Below are 14,376 nucleotides of genomic sequence, written 5' to 3'. Positions count from 1 at the left end.
CTGTTTAAGACATTTGCAGTGCATATTTCCTTACCATGAACGTTGAAGTATGTGCCTTTTGCTTTTAGTGACACAGGGGCCCTGGGACAGGGCTGGCTTTGCCTTCCCTGGGTTTTCATGGATGTCAGATGTCGCAGCAGGGGCACTGGGGCGAAGGTACGCTTCCTATCAGAGAGCTTACACAAAATTGTTGGGATAAGAGGAAAAATAAACCTTTTTAATGCAACGGAAGCGGACTTTGCTTGGAAGTGCAGATAACACACGAACAAGAGATAAGGAGCAGGTTTTGAAAACTGCCCTTAGTGGGGGTGACCTGGGAGTTTTCTCCTGGCGGGGTTCCTGCCCGCAGCGGGGAGGCCAGCGGCCCAGCCAGCACGTGTCTCAGCGCGGCAGGCCGCATCTCCAGGACCCGGGATCCCCGCGCAGCAGGACGCCCCAACTCTGCGCTTCGGGAGTCGTTGGGGAGGTAGCGGCGGCCCCGCCGTCCCGGCGTGCTGCGCGGCCGGGCGCGCGGCCTGCCGGGAGCTGTAGTCCCGCGGGAGCGCCCGCCGCCCCGGGCCTCGCCTCGGAACGCTTCTCCCCGGAACGAGGCGGCGGGCGGGCGCGTTTCCCGGCGGGGCGGAGAGGAGAGAGCAGCTCCTTCCGGCCTGCTCCGACCGCAGCCATGGCGACCAGGCTGCTCCTGCGGGCGTCGCGGCGGCTGCTGGCCGGGGCCGGGGCCGGGGCCGGGGCCGGGGCCGGGGCCGGGGCCGGGGCCGGGCGGGGGGCGCACGTCGCCCCGCCGCGCTGCGACAAGAAGCGCTGGCTCCGGGCGTACCTGGAGCAGCAGCGGCTGCAGGCGCCCCCCCAGCGGCGGTGAGGGCCGGCGCGGCCGTTAGGGGCGGACGTTGGCGGGGAGGGGGCAACCGGCCCTGGCCCCGGTCCCGGGGGTGATACTTAAATTGATAACGTTAACGGAAAGAAATCTCCGTGTAAACATCCTTTTTTTTTTTTTTTTTTTTGATCTTGAAGAACAATTCTGTTTTTCGTCTAGAAGTTAAGAAATTGTGTTTGTTCTGAAGTGCCTAACATCCTTACTTTAATTTCCCTTTCGTAGTCTCAAATGTAAGGTGTTTTCAATACATGTAACTTCTTACTCTATTCCTGAATCTGTTTTCTTTTCCATATCTATAGATCAGAGAAGCCCAACTGGGATTACCATGCAGAGATACAAGCTTTTAGCCACCGGTTACATGAAAATTTTTCTTTGGATCTTCTCAAAACCGCATTTGTTAATTCTTGTTATGTTAAAGCCGAAGAAGCGAGGCGCCAAGCACTTGGGCTAGACAAAGAAGCGGTTGCCCTGAACCTCCAAGATAATACTAAACTTTCAGAACAAGGGGAATCTTTTTCACGTTCTTACCTCACACAGTGTTTTGAAGGCGCCTACCCAAATTTACCTGCAAAGGGGATAGGAGCACTTGTTGATTTTCTTAACAGCCAGGAACTTGTGTCTTATGTCGCTCAGAACCTGTCTATACAGGACCTGACGCTTTGCGCAGAGTTTCCTGTCCCACCAGATGTGCTGCAGAGGACGTTCTTTGCTGTAATAGGAGCACTGCTTGATAGCAGTGGGCCAGAGAAAACAGGGATCTTTGTCAGGGTAAGTCATTACTTACGTTCTTGCACTAATGAGAAGAATAGAAACATCTAAGGGTCTCAGTTAGAAAATACAAGAAAAGAAAAGGCAGCAATTGAATATATTCTGGTGGCCAGAGATCCAGAGAGGTTGGCAGAAGTTTAATGATACCTGCCAAAATACAATGAGATCTATCATTTGTCTGTTTTTTTTCTTTTCCAAAAAGGATCGACTCTTTAGATACACAAGATCATTTACTTTGAGTTTATAACAGTGATATGTTAATATTTGCTGACACTTGGTAAGGGTAAACTCTACTTTTTACTCTTTACTCTGCTAACCACCAAATAATGAGAGTGTTCCAAGCAAGGTCACACGTAATGGTACTTTCAGTTTTTTTAAATTTTTAAATATTTTACATACAGCAGGTGCTGAATTCATAGGTCTTGCATTTAGGACTGCCAACCCCATAAAGGTATTTTCATACAAAAATGTTCAGTATTACTGTTTGATTAAAATGCAGTGTAACAAGTGGTTTTGGCAGGTACTATCCTTTCAATTGTGCTTTTCACTTATTTCTGGTTTTGCAACAGAGAAATGTCTGCTAAAATCTTACTTCTGATACAAGACAGTCCTGAGGTCTTTGTAAGAGCAAGTAGGAATTGACTGGCAAGAGAATGATCTGAGCAGGTGAAAATCCCGTGGAACTGCATGTTCTCCTCAACCTGTTTCCAAAAACCCTCTAGATGTGCAACTGTCTGGTCAGGACTGTCTACTAATAGCACTGAAGTGCCTACCTAGTGCTCAGAGTCCTGTCCTTCTCTCAAGGTGGTCCTGTTGCCTCTTTGTATTTGAGCAGGTTGACCTTGCCCAAGATGCACATTCTGTAAGTGGCTAAATGAGAAGTAGAGCTGCAGAGCTTAGGAACACTGGTTAGCTTTGCTTAGGAGTGATCTAGCGCTGGGGCTGTTTCGTAACTGATTTTAGCAATCTACTGTCAACTGTATTAATGCCTCTTCATGTTGTATTTTTATTAGTAGACTTCAGAAGCTAGAGCCTTCATTCCCTTTCCCATTAATTGTAACTTCTAAATATTTTTTGTTTAGGACTTTTTAATTCCTCAACTGATTGGAAAAGACCTGTTTGAGATCTGGGAAGTTACAAATCCTATGGGCTTGCTAGTGGAAGAACTGACCAAGAGAAATATCTCTTCTCCAGAACCAAGGATTACCAGGCAGTCGGGAGTCAGCACTGTTCTGCCAGTGTACTTCGTTGGGTTGTACTGGTTAGTACGATATTAATCCCAAGTCAAATGGCTTTAACGCGGGGGAGAAGGAAGGAGGGAAGATGGTCTCTCACTTTTTTTTACTCATGTGCTCTTTGGTCCAGATGTTATAGAGAAGAAACCATATAGTGACTTCCATATGAAATAAGCTACTTGAGCCTTGTCAGTAACTTGCCGTCATGATGCATAAAAAGTCATATAAAAGGTTTAGTCTCTGGCTAAAGTACTTCAAAAGCTGAAATGGACCCAGGAAAGAGCCTTGGGTGTGTGTGCTGGTTGAGCTGATGTAGGAACTTTTCAAGTAACATAACTGAATAGCTCTGGAAGGTCCGCAGCTGTATCCAGGGTTAGAGAAGGGTAAAGAGGGCCGTCAAGAGAGGTGAAATTGAGGAGAGGCTCCTTTTAAATTCTAAAGAAGATTTTTAGTTAGGGGTCAAATCATGGGCATTGTAATCTAGGCAAAAGGACTGGTTTGTACCCAAACAAGATTTAGGAAATTCCAGAGACAACAATCCAGGGGATTGTGTCTCAGGCATGGTCAGTGGCTGGGCTGTTCTTTTGTCCATTAGTCAGATTGCTCCACTGGAGCACGACAAGACCTTGTTCCACCAAATCCCACGTTGTTTCTTTGCTAAATGAGCTGCTGATAAACACATCAGAAAAAACAGTTGCCTTAATTTGTGCTGAATCATCATGCTTTGATTTATATGCTTTCTAAGATTTAGTATCTTTTATATATTTAAAAAAAAACTTTGGATTTTGTTTTCTGGAAGCTCTGCAGTCCCTTCATGAACTGTTTCTATTCAGTGCCCATAGATGCTGTTTAGTCAAAGAGCTGAATATGTAATTCATAACACAGCAGACTTTTCTGTGAATCCTACTGAAGAATTTTTAAAAATGCTCTCCTACCAGGGGAGGAATAAACATAGAAGTATTTTGTTTGCTGTTTAAGCTAACCAAAAATGACAGACTTGCATATTTTTGACAGGATTAACAGAAATTTAACAGTGTAATCAATCAGTAATGTGTTAGGAATCTAAATGAACAGAGTAATATTCTCCCAGGATGTAGATGCATTTCTGATATAAGTTTCTGTCACTGAATATACAAATGTTTACCTCTAGGAAGGACCAACAGAGGTGTTTACATTTGTATGTGTACAGAAATTAGCTTCAGTATTCACAGACATTGGAGAAAAAAAAATTAGCAGCCCTTATTCATGGTACACAGTATAACGCACAGGATTTTATGATGAAAATGTATCCTTTATTATTATTATCATATGTATTTTTTTTTCTTTTTAGTGATAAAAAGATTATAGCTGAAGGTCCTGGTGAAACACTGCTTGCTGCAGAAGAAGAAGCTGCCCGTGTGGCACTCCGGAAACTGTATGGGTATACAGAGAACAGGAGACCTTGGGATTACTCAAAACCCAAACAAGGATGGGCAGTAGAAAAGGCTATCAGCAGTAACTAGAAAATAAAAGCTACTTCTAGTTTATTCTGAGAATTCATGGCTTCTGAGCTGAATATAAATGCATTTTGGAAAGCAAATTTCAGTTTGATGTTCTGAACTTAGGTGCTTGAAATTTTCAAATCAAATGTGGTATTAACATTTTTTTTCTGACTTGAAATAAAGTCTTTTGCACAATGTTTAATATTCAGTCATTTTCCTAAATATAAAAAAGCACTCTTTTTCTGAATTGATGCCTTTTGGTTGGGAAGGTTTTCCATGCATCACAGGAGACCATTCTTAATGATGTATAATAATGTGTGATGAAGTCCCTGTTCTTGAGCAAATTCACTGTGTAGAAAAAGGGTTTCATGAGTCTTTTCTTGAGACTTGTTTTGAGCATGTTGTTAATAAGATCAGTTGAATTACATGTGCAACATTGACTTTCAGGTTGCATTGGTTTCACTTGTCCTTGACATGTTGAAAACATGAAATATGATGTCCAAGATACAGACACAGTTGGTGATTCAAATTAAAAAGAAAAAAAAGATTGTGTAAATGTTGTAGTCTTACTGCTTGCATACAAATTTTATTTGCCATATACATTGGTTTGTACTGTTGAGAGTGTGCTCTGAAAGAAGGTGTATTTTTAATTATAAAAATTGTAAAAAGTAAAATAAGGTCATGAAGGCCTGAATTCAAAGAAATTGGAGAATACTGTTTAATGCTAGGCTAATGGATGATCTATGGCCTTCATATTTTTTTGATTATTTCTTTTTCTGTTTATTCCAAGCACTACATTTTTCTCTTGTCTTTCAGCTGCTTAGGTTAAGTAGCCATGCGACTAAAATATTGGATTCAGTGAAATCTCTCTGTTCCTTTCTTTTGCACTATTCCTAGCTGTTTTAATGTAACTCCATGTAAAATGGAAAGTTATTTAGGAATAATTCAGTACCTGCATAATGTTCCTATTAAACTTTGTAGAAATTCAGTGTGCATGCCAGAAGACAGCATGAGGTAAGACTGGCATTTCATTAAAAAAACCTAAAGGATGATGTTTTCTGGAACTTAGGCAGCCCTTTCTGTGCTCAGAAAGACTCTCTGTCCAGGTCAGCTCTGCTGTTCACATACTTGTTTTCTCACCATGTCAGCTGTGCGGGGATGCAGACCCATCAAGGCTCCCTGCCTGGGGCATGTGCAGAGGTGCTTTATCCCAGGGGTGAAGGCCTTTTCGACATTCTCCGCTCCCAGGAAATGATGTTCACTGCCAGAAATGGGTTAGGATGCTCTGCTGTTTCTCCAGGTTGCTTCTGGATACTTAAAAAAAAAAAAAAAAATACTGGGCCTATGCTATTGTGAGGAGTGTGTGATTCTTGGAATTGTTTCCTTTCAAAATTTAGTCAGGTTCTATTGCAAATTGGAAGTGAGCCTTCAGAAGAAGAAAGGAAGAAGCTGAAGATAAGATAGTGGTTGAAGAAGTGTTTCCTGCCTTATCCTGTTGTGAGCGCTGGTTGCACAAAGGCAACAAGTATATGTGCTATTTGAAAAAGAAAGCATGCAGGTTGCCAAGCAGAAAAGCTTGGTGCTACTGTCTCTAACATCATGCATCCATTGACTTAGGCCCTCAAAATGTGTTTGTTTGAAGGCTGCTTAGCAGTGAAAGATCCCAGGCTGCAGTCGTGGCTGCTCAGCAGGGCTGTGGTGCAGAGCAGGAGGCGCAGTCCCTTTGACTACTGATACCCACAGACTTCACCAGCATATCCTGCTGACCCCAGAGTGAGAACAAGATTTGACTGTTCTGTTTGATGAAAAATTTAGTAGGAAATTCAAGCAAAGCACTTGATTGTCTGCCATTCAAGCATGTCCTCAGTATTTATTGTGACTTGTATCCTAAGCAAATGTAAAATGCTTATGTGGCTAGATAGCAGGGAAGTCTGTCTTCTGGTTCCTAGCATGGGAAATTACAGGTATGAAAGCTTGAATGCACAATGGAGAGCAGCAAGATCAGTCTAGCATAAAATATGCAAAAAAAAGATAATTTTCAGTGAAAAAAATCAGCTAGGTAATCTAGTATCACTTGCCTGAGCAAGGCCAACAAGTTTACTATATTCCAGGGGAATAATAGCAGAATCTCAAAAAAGGATAGGAATTACTCATCCTATTTTTAGTTTTCAGATAAGGTACTTCTCATACCTTTATCTATGTTAAAAGGACAGTAGTGAGGTTTTTTACATCCAAAATTTGATCTACCTACTACTTTGTATATACATATTTTAAGAGAGAGAGGGGGAAAAAAAGCAATTTTCTAGAAATTTACCTTAAATAACATCTGCTTACTGTGGCTTCATAGTTTGGCATATGGGGATAAGTCCTAGAAGTGGATTACTGAATAGAGTGCTGGAAGGGAATTGAATAATGCAAGATAAATTGATTTTATCATGTAATCTATATGTGGAATGTTTTGAATTCAAAGGGTAAGACAGTTCAGGGACATGGAAAGGATTGATGTGAGTGGAAAGATGCAGTATTTTTAAGGCTATATCCTATTTTTCAAGTTTCAAAAGGTTAGAAAAGCATTTGCTATAGTATCTATGCTTTAATGTCTGGCACCTAAGCATGTATTCAAGGACTTATCATTGTACTAGTGGAATCATTTACATGCTTCAAATTAGTTTTTTTTTTTTTCTAAGTCATGAGCCATAACTAACATCTAAGCGACTTTAAGAAATTGCTTAGGTATACAGAAATCAGAATCTACAAAGTCTGATAAAATGACTGCTTTCCTTCCACTAGAATTTTTTTTCATGACATTCCATGGTAGTTTGTCACTATTATATAGATCCCTTGTCTTTTTCTTGAAAGAGTTTTAAAACTGACTTTATTTTAAGAAAGGTGAGAGTGCTACTGTTTGTCCCAACTAAGCAATGAGAAGAAAAAAACTTCTTGATGTGATTGCATGCACTTTTATTAGTTTACTTCTGTTCTCAGTAGGTGCTTTTGCTGCTGTGTCTTAACTGATTAGTAACATAACCTCTGCTCTGTATATATCCTTGCTTTCAATTGCAGCTTCTGGTTACAATAACCAGATGTGTTGCTGTTATGGGGACCTTCTCTAAAAAATCCAGAAGTAATTCTTGTGTTTATTGTTGCTGTGACTTAAAGAAAGGCAGTAGATTAATATATGGTCACTTTATTCTTCTCTCCTCCTAAGTTTGAAATTTAGAATTGTCAGTGAAAACCTAAAATTTCTATTGAAATTTCTTTTACCAAACATTCTTGCTTTTCTGTGATAAATGGAAAATTTAAATAAGCTGCTGTCCTGTCATGTTGCTATAAAAAGCTGTGAAACCAAAACATCAAAAGACGTGTTGTCTTTTTTTTTTTTTTTTTTTTTTTTGATGATAATGTAGTACAGAAACGGTAGAAGAGCCCTACTTTTTGTCCTCAACTCTTACCAAGTGTTGTGGTAAACTTTAAAGAGGCTCAAACTATGCAGTTTCTCTTCTAAAGTGTATCCAGGCTTTGAAGTTTAATATTAGAGATGCATTTACTGTAGAGAAGTAAACATCCCAGGGCAGATTGCTTTTCAGATTGATTTCACTGATCTAATGGTGGTGGGTTTTTTGTCTGTTTACCATTTTGATTTGTCTAAAAAATTGTTGATAAATTAGGGAAATAAAATGGTCACCAATTGTTCAGTAAATAGCCACCCGTCATGGTGCAAAGTCGCGTGGTGGGAACGTGGATGGCTGCTGGATGCCCTCGAGCTCGCAGGGCCGTGCTGCAGCACAGCTCTTCCCCCCTGCCTGGGAGCAGGGACTGGTCTCCCATGGCAAAGAGGTAGCTCTAGGGAGAAAGTAGCACATACTGTCGTTCCTTTCTACTTTTACGTAGTAAATACCGTGTTTCTGCCAGCCTATGGCAGTTATGCTTGTGACTGCTCTTTCTTGGTCACTGAACTTCTATCTTTGTGTTCAAATACGTTATCTGTGTTACTAGAATGGGGCTGTTGGAGGACTAAAAGGGACCTCCTGAGTCATCGAGACAGTCCGTCACTATTGTGACATTTCACTGTGGCGTATGACCCTTTTCCTAAACAAACTGACCTCTAGATTAAAAGCAGTTAGGTCACTGGTGCAACTGCAACTCCATTGCAGAACCTCACAGTTCTGGTACGGAAATTAAAAATTATGCCCTACCTCTGTTACTGGTTGTGCTCTCTTGTTCTTATGTCAGGGTTCTTTATCTGAACAAAGTCTTGATTTTGTTGAAGTTGGGAGAATTTTGCATTTAGTTCCAGTGAGACTGAATTTCATGCACAGTTTTGGAGATGCTTGGTAACTCCCTTGTAGGCCTTCTCCCTAGCTCTGTAGTCCTATCTTTTCCCATAATTAGACTGGGATGCTTATACAAATCAGAGCCACATTTATTTTAACGATAACTTGAGTAACTTATTTTAGATTAATGATTACCTGACGTGTAGTTTAGTATTCTTTTTGCTGAAGGCATGATTTGGGGTTAAAGTACTTAATTTTGGTAATTTATATTGGCAACAAAAATTAATCACATCAGTAGGTATGTGTGTATGCTAAAAAGTAGTATTCTCAAGCAAAATCTGAATGACATGGCCAGTTTTTATGTAGCATGCCTAACCCTGGCAACTCAAGTACTCGCAAAAAAAAATTTGTAAAACATTTTGATATCTGACTTCAAAGGAAGCTCTTAACACCCTTTAATATAAGTTTTATCAGCAAAGAGATCATTGTAGTTAGCTCAAATCCTTCACCTCTGGCAACAAATTCGATAGTTTCATGATCCACATATATTTAGATTAGTATTAAGTCAAGTCTTTGATTCACCAGTGCCAGTGTATTTGTCTCTTCCTGCAGCCTCTGGCTAGTACTTGGGTAAAACTTAAAGGGGGCAGGGGGAAGAAATCACAAAAGAAACACTTTGGACTTGTGTGGGAAATTATTTTTTGACACATGGCTTAAGACAAAATCATCCTTGCACACTGCTTTCCTAGTTTTAATACTACCCTTGGCTATTTGAATGTGCATGTCTTTTAGGTTCAGTTGGACTTCTCACAGTAGTACGAGAATGAGGATAAGATGGGGTGGTGATCCGGTATTCCTAACTGGCCAAAATGGTACTAAACGTTTTACAGACAAGTAACGGGATACAGACTGGGCTTTTAAAGATATAGTGTTACATGTTACTGATATCAAATAGCCTCCAGCGTTTCTGGTTTTTAACACTGTTTTGTTTAGCTTTAAGTGCAAATTTTCTGATCTCTTGAATATGAAGGTTTGGGTACTGCCATAAATCTGAATTTTGTGTCTAATGTAGAATAGACAGAGGACAGAAAAAATATAGACCATCAAAGCCCTGTACTAAAGCAGCCTTCTGATACACAACGACAGAGTCTTAAAGCCTAATCTTTCCAAACTAATGGTCTTCTGCTGTGATCTCCTTGTCTGGGATTCAGGTTTACTGCATGACAAGGTCATCTAGTTTTTATATGGCTTGGTATAGTCAGGAAGACTTTAATGAAACCTTCTTCTAGCAGAAAATGCAACTCTATCAAAATCAAAATATATTGCAAATTATGTCAGTTTCACCATATTTTTGTTTGAGGAAAATTGGGAAAATTTAAAAAATGATTTGATGCTTTCAAAATTAATTTTTATTTTTTAATTTTAAATGACTTTTAAATTTTGATCTAAAACATATTCAGAGAAAAATCAAATTCTCAGAATTATTTTCCAGAATTGGTGACACATTTAAAATTTTCACTTTATATAGTATAGGAAATGCTGAAATTTCAGTTCTCGGTGCAGTTCAGTCCTCATCCTCCATATACCTCTGGCCTGGAAGTTCTCACTGATTTCCCCACTTCCAGAGAATGATGCCACCATTTAAATAATATCGATTAAGTAATAATAGACCACTGCTATGTTGAGCTGACAGTTTTGTGAGCACAAATCCAGGTTTTAATTAGTATCTGTGCAGTAATGCAGAAGTTATTACCAGATTAAACAAATAATTAAGTCTAGGTCAAGCAAAACCAGTGGGTGTTCCTGAAGGCTGAAGGATGCACAACAGTGGGACCCCACTGTCGTACATTAGACCTGAACCAATGAGAAAAAACAGAGAGTAATTACAGTTCAGAGATACGGTTTTGCAGTCTGTTCTTGTGGAGTATTTTCTTTATGGAAGCAGTCCTATGTAACTAAGGAAATACTAATGAAACTGAGGAAGTGGTAAATAATTATCACTTAAACTGAAGCAGGAGAAACGAGGTAGTAGATTGCCATCAGAGGGCAACAATCTAAAAGTTCTGTTTTGTCCAATAAAGAAATTCAGTTATATTAATGACAATTACAATAGAAAGGACTAGGAGGCACAGCTTCATTCTGTAGGCTATTGGCAGAAATACCAGCGCTTAGGATGATAAAGTTACAAAACCATTTGTAGAAATAAGCATCCTCTGATGTTGGAATTAAGGAGGGAAAGAGCCTAGAAAGAAATGGGCTTAGTTTGAGAGTTGAATGGTACTGAAAATTATTCTCTTTAACTTCAAATGATACAAAATGAGATTGTTTGCAAAATATCTTGATTTATGGTCCATTAGGAATAAAATTCTTGCCTAATCTAAAACTGTGTATCTGAAGGTTTGCTTATTCCATTACACAGGCCTCCTGCATCAAGTAACAACTGTGACAATGAGCTTCGTAAAACTACTTTTATAATTTGATCTGCCTTTCATCACTAGGGGGCTAATGGTTTTAGAGCCTGGTGTGAGTGAAGTATCATTTTCTGTTTATAATATCAGAGTACAACTTGGTTTGCTTTTATGCTTTTTTTTTTTTTTTGGTTGTGGAAATATTTATTAAATATTCCATTTCTACCCAAATACCATGAGATGCTATTTCAGCATGTTCTCAAACAGGCAGGCATGTTCAACAGCCTGTATCCCTAGGCCAGTGAGACAGCATTTTGGAGGAAAAACTGTCTTTCATATTAACGTTTAGCTGATGTATGCAGGGCTTAGAAGAATTCATTACTGCTTCTAGTACTGAAAAGGATATAATACCTTTGGGATGAACATATACTTAATGCATATATCCATATACTTTCACTTCAAGGCCCTTGGCAATGCAGAGTTTTTTCCTCTCTATTGCTTGGAATTATCCATAAAAATCAGCGCTGAGACTCTGTTTAGTGACTCCAAGCATGATGGCAAAGTGAGGTTTGCGACTGATTTTCTTGATTCGGTCTGTGGGCAGCATTAATAGCAGATGGGTTGCTGAAGTTCATGAAAATCTGGACCAATAGCAAAACTTTTGACTATAGCTAAGTTTCAAAGCTAGGCAACCTCTTTCCTGCTTTATTTCTTGCAAGATTCTTGCCGAATTTGTATTTGTCCATTCTAAATTGGTCATTTTCAAATCTCAGCTGCAAGCTTGGCGGTAGGATTGCGTGTCTGGGAGACAGTCAGGGACACAATTGAATTTGCTTGATCTCATTACCCCATGAGAGAAAAAAACAGGCAATTTCAGAATAACAAGTTTGAACTTCTTGACTGGAGTACTGCAGTCAACACCTCCTAGTAATCAAAAACATCAGGGACTAAGTAAAATGGAAAAAACCCAAATATGATGGAATTTTAGGATGAACCTCAAAATTTTCCTCTAGAGGAAAAATTTCCCCTATCACAGAAGGCATTTGCTGGTAGTGACAGAATTCACTATTGGGTTCTTTGACTCTTATCAGGTTCTTTCCAAAACCTACAAACAGTGCTTCAACATAATTTGTTTTTGATGCATAGCGTTATGTCCTTTCAGTGTGAGGATGCCATTGCAAAGAATTTGTGTTGACAAACCATTTTTTTGACTTTATTATAGAAGGGGATGAAACTGGCTGTAGGAAGGACCAATGGCAGTGAGGGGCACTGCCTGGCTGTGTGTGCAAGGAGTGTTGAGAGGCTCTCAGCAAAGGCTGGAAGCTCGTGGTATTTCAGAGCAAAGCTCAAATTGTAGACAGTACTCTGAAAATGCATCCACTGCTGGGTGTTCAGTTTGTAGTGTGGATGAAATAGAAAGAATTAAGCACTTTGATAGGTGAGTTTCTATAGTCATCTCCGTCAGTGACGGAAAGAGTAAGAGTGTAAAACCAGAGTTTACGCTGGCAACACGTACAGGTCAGTTTGTATTTATTTTTTTCAGCTGCATCAGCTGAAACCTTTCATTAATTACCGTGAAACCTTTCTCTGTGAATCATTATTTTGCTTAAATTGTTATATTTTGGAACGATTACACTCCCAGTGGAGTTGCACAACTCTGTGGTCTGGGCCCTGCACCTGGAGCTAACCGCAGAGCAGTGAACTGCAACTGTCAGCTTATCGGCCCAGAGTACGCACAGACTGTATCTTTTGCCTGCGTGTGTGCAGTTCAGTTAGGCTGTTATCTGTGTGCAAAAAACATACACGCAGGGAGGGATAATTTAAGCTGAAGGATAATGCTGGCAAGGGAGGGATAATTTAAGCTGAAGGATAATGCTGGCATCAGAAGAAAATTTATAAACTGGCCATGAATACTTTGAACCTGAAAAACTGGAAAGCTGGACCCTAAGTAGTGAAGCCTGGAAAAAATAACCCTCACATAGACAAGCAGGATGAAAAAAAAAAACCCTATGTCCTTATCGAGTGGAGCTCAATAATTTAGGAAAGTCTTTAGAAAAGTCAGCATAAACTTAGAGAGCTCTCAGGGAATTTTACTAACGCAATTACAAGGGACTTGACTAAAAGTCCTAAATTGTAAGAACTACTACATTTGGCTGATAGCGTTGAAAAGACTATTGTCTCCATACTTCTGGATGATTTATTTGCTGTCAGGTTCCTATTTCCTGCCCATTTTCCTCATCCATGGTATCCTGGAGGAATTTACTTTAGTTTCATTCATTTGCTTAAAAATCTCTTCTACTTTGGAGAGTGGTTCTTGAATTCCTGTGTCTGTGTCAGTACAACTCTGCTCTTTAATACAGAAGGTATTGCTCTAAATGGGCATTACGCCAAAGTTTTCAGTCACTTTGCTGTTTCAGTGTATTTGCTCATTCTCTTCCATCAACTCCTTGTCCACAAACAAACCAAACCAAACCAAACCCAAGGTCATGCTGTAGTCAGGTGGCGATAATGTTCCGACCGCTTACTCTGTCCCAGTTCCCAAAACACATGAAGTGCTTTTCAGTGGAATATTACTAATACTATGCCAGCCATGCCTTAATTGTTCACTTTGTATTTTTTATTTCATTAATTTACTTAATTAAAACAGGTAAGCATTAAATATTCCTGTCAAGTCATAAAAAGGCTTCTTCTCCATGTCAAGTCTCTTTCAGTTAAGTCATGTGCTGAGAGAGCATTTATCTTTTTCCTTTTGGTTTAACAAGTTTTTCTGATTGGCAAATACTTTCAAAATCTGCATTTTTAATTGAACTTCATATACATTGTTTCAGAGAGGCATGCCTGCCTGTCATTGCCTCTTCACAAGAGAAGAAATTCTTGGAAGAAATCTTAAATCCTTTAAAGCTGTTTGTTTCTACTGCTGTGACTTGCAGTATTGGAAACGGCCGGTTCAAGGAGAGAAACTGAAACGTGCTCTTGCTGTACAGCAGAATGTATAGAGAGGCCTAAACGTCATGAGCCTTACTTCTCATATGAAATTAATTATTTCTAAACAGCAAGCAAATGTGGGGGTTGGTCCTTTTATTTCCAAGCCAAACGGCATGGAGAGAGAGAGTGCTAAAATATTACTAGTTTTAACAGTATTTTCCCCCATGTATGGATTGAGATTAGGTTTCTCCTGTATGAGAACCTCTCTTAAGGGGATATTTGCAGCTACCAAGGATTATCTGTATCTATTCACAGCAACTACATTAACCTTTACGATGTTCTCTAGGGTTTTTTCCTTTCTTTCTTTTTTTTTTTTTTTTTTGGTTTGTTTTGCAGCTCATTAGTGCTCTC

At 39.7% G+C, this 14,376-nt stretch overlaps 1 protein-coding gene across 1 annotated transcript; it reads left to right on the top strand.

Moving 5' to 3' along the window:
- Positions 1–550: 550 nt before the first annotated feature.
- Positions 551–4,555, top strand: MRPL44 (mitochondrial ribosomal protein L44). Its single transcript, XM_026109737.2, has 4 exons — positions 551–855; positions 1,174–1,642; positions 2,725–2,903; positions 4,208–4,555. Exons 1-4 carry the CDS (start codon positions 665–667, stop codon positions 4,377–4,379), a joined length of 1,011 nt encoding a protein of 336 aa, XP_025965522.2. The 5' UTR covers positions 551–664; the 3' UTR covers positions 4,380–4,555.
- The last annotated feature ends 9,821 nt before the right edge of the window (positions 4,556–14,376 follow it).

The sequence above is a fragment of the Dromaius novaehollandiae genome, chromosome 9, assembly GCF_036370855.1.
Source record: "Dromaius novaehollandiae isolate bDroNov1 chromosome 9, bDroNov1.hap1, whole genome shotgun sequence".
Classification (NCBI taxonomy): domain Eukaryota; kingdom Metazoa; phylum Chordata; class Aves; order Casuariiformes; family Dromaiidae; genus Dromaius; species Dromaius novaehollandiae.
The sequence above is the reverse complement of the archived record's forward strand: the minus strand, read 5'-3'. Positions and strand labels throughout refer to the sequence as shown.

Coding starts and splice junctions, on each gene's coding strand:
- MRPL44 (XM_026109737.2), top strand. CDS start 665: ATGGCGACCAGGCTGCTCCTGCGGGCGTCGCGGCGGCTGCTGGCCGGG. Junction 856..1,173: donor CAGGCGCCCCCCCAGCGGCG/GTGAGGGCCGGC, acceptor CCATATCTATAG/ATCAGAGAAGCCCAACTGGG. Junction 1,643..2,724: donor AAACAGGGATCTTTGTCAGG/GTAAGTCATTAC, acceptor TTTTTTGTTTAG/GACTTTTTAATTCCTCAACT.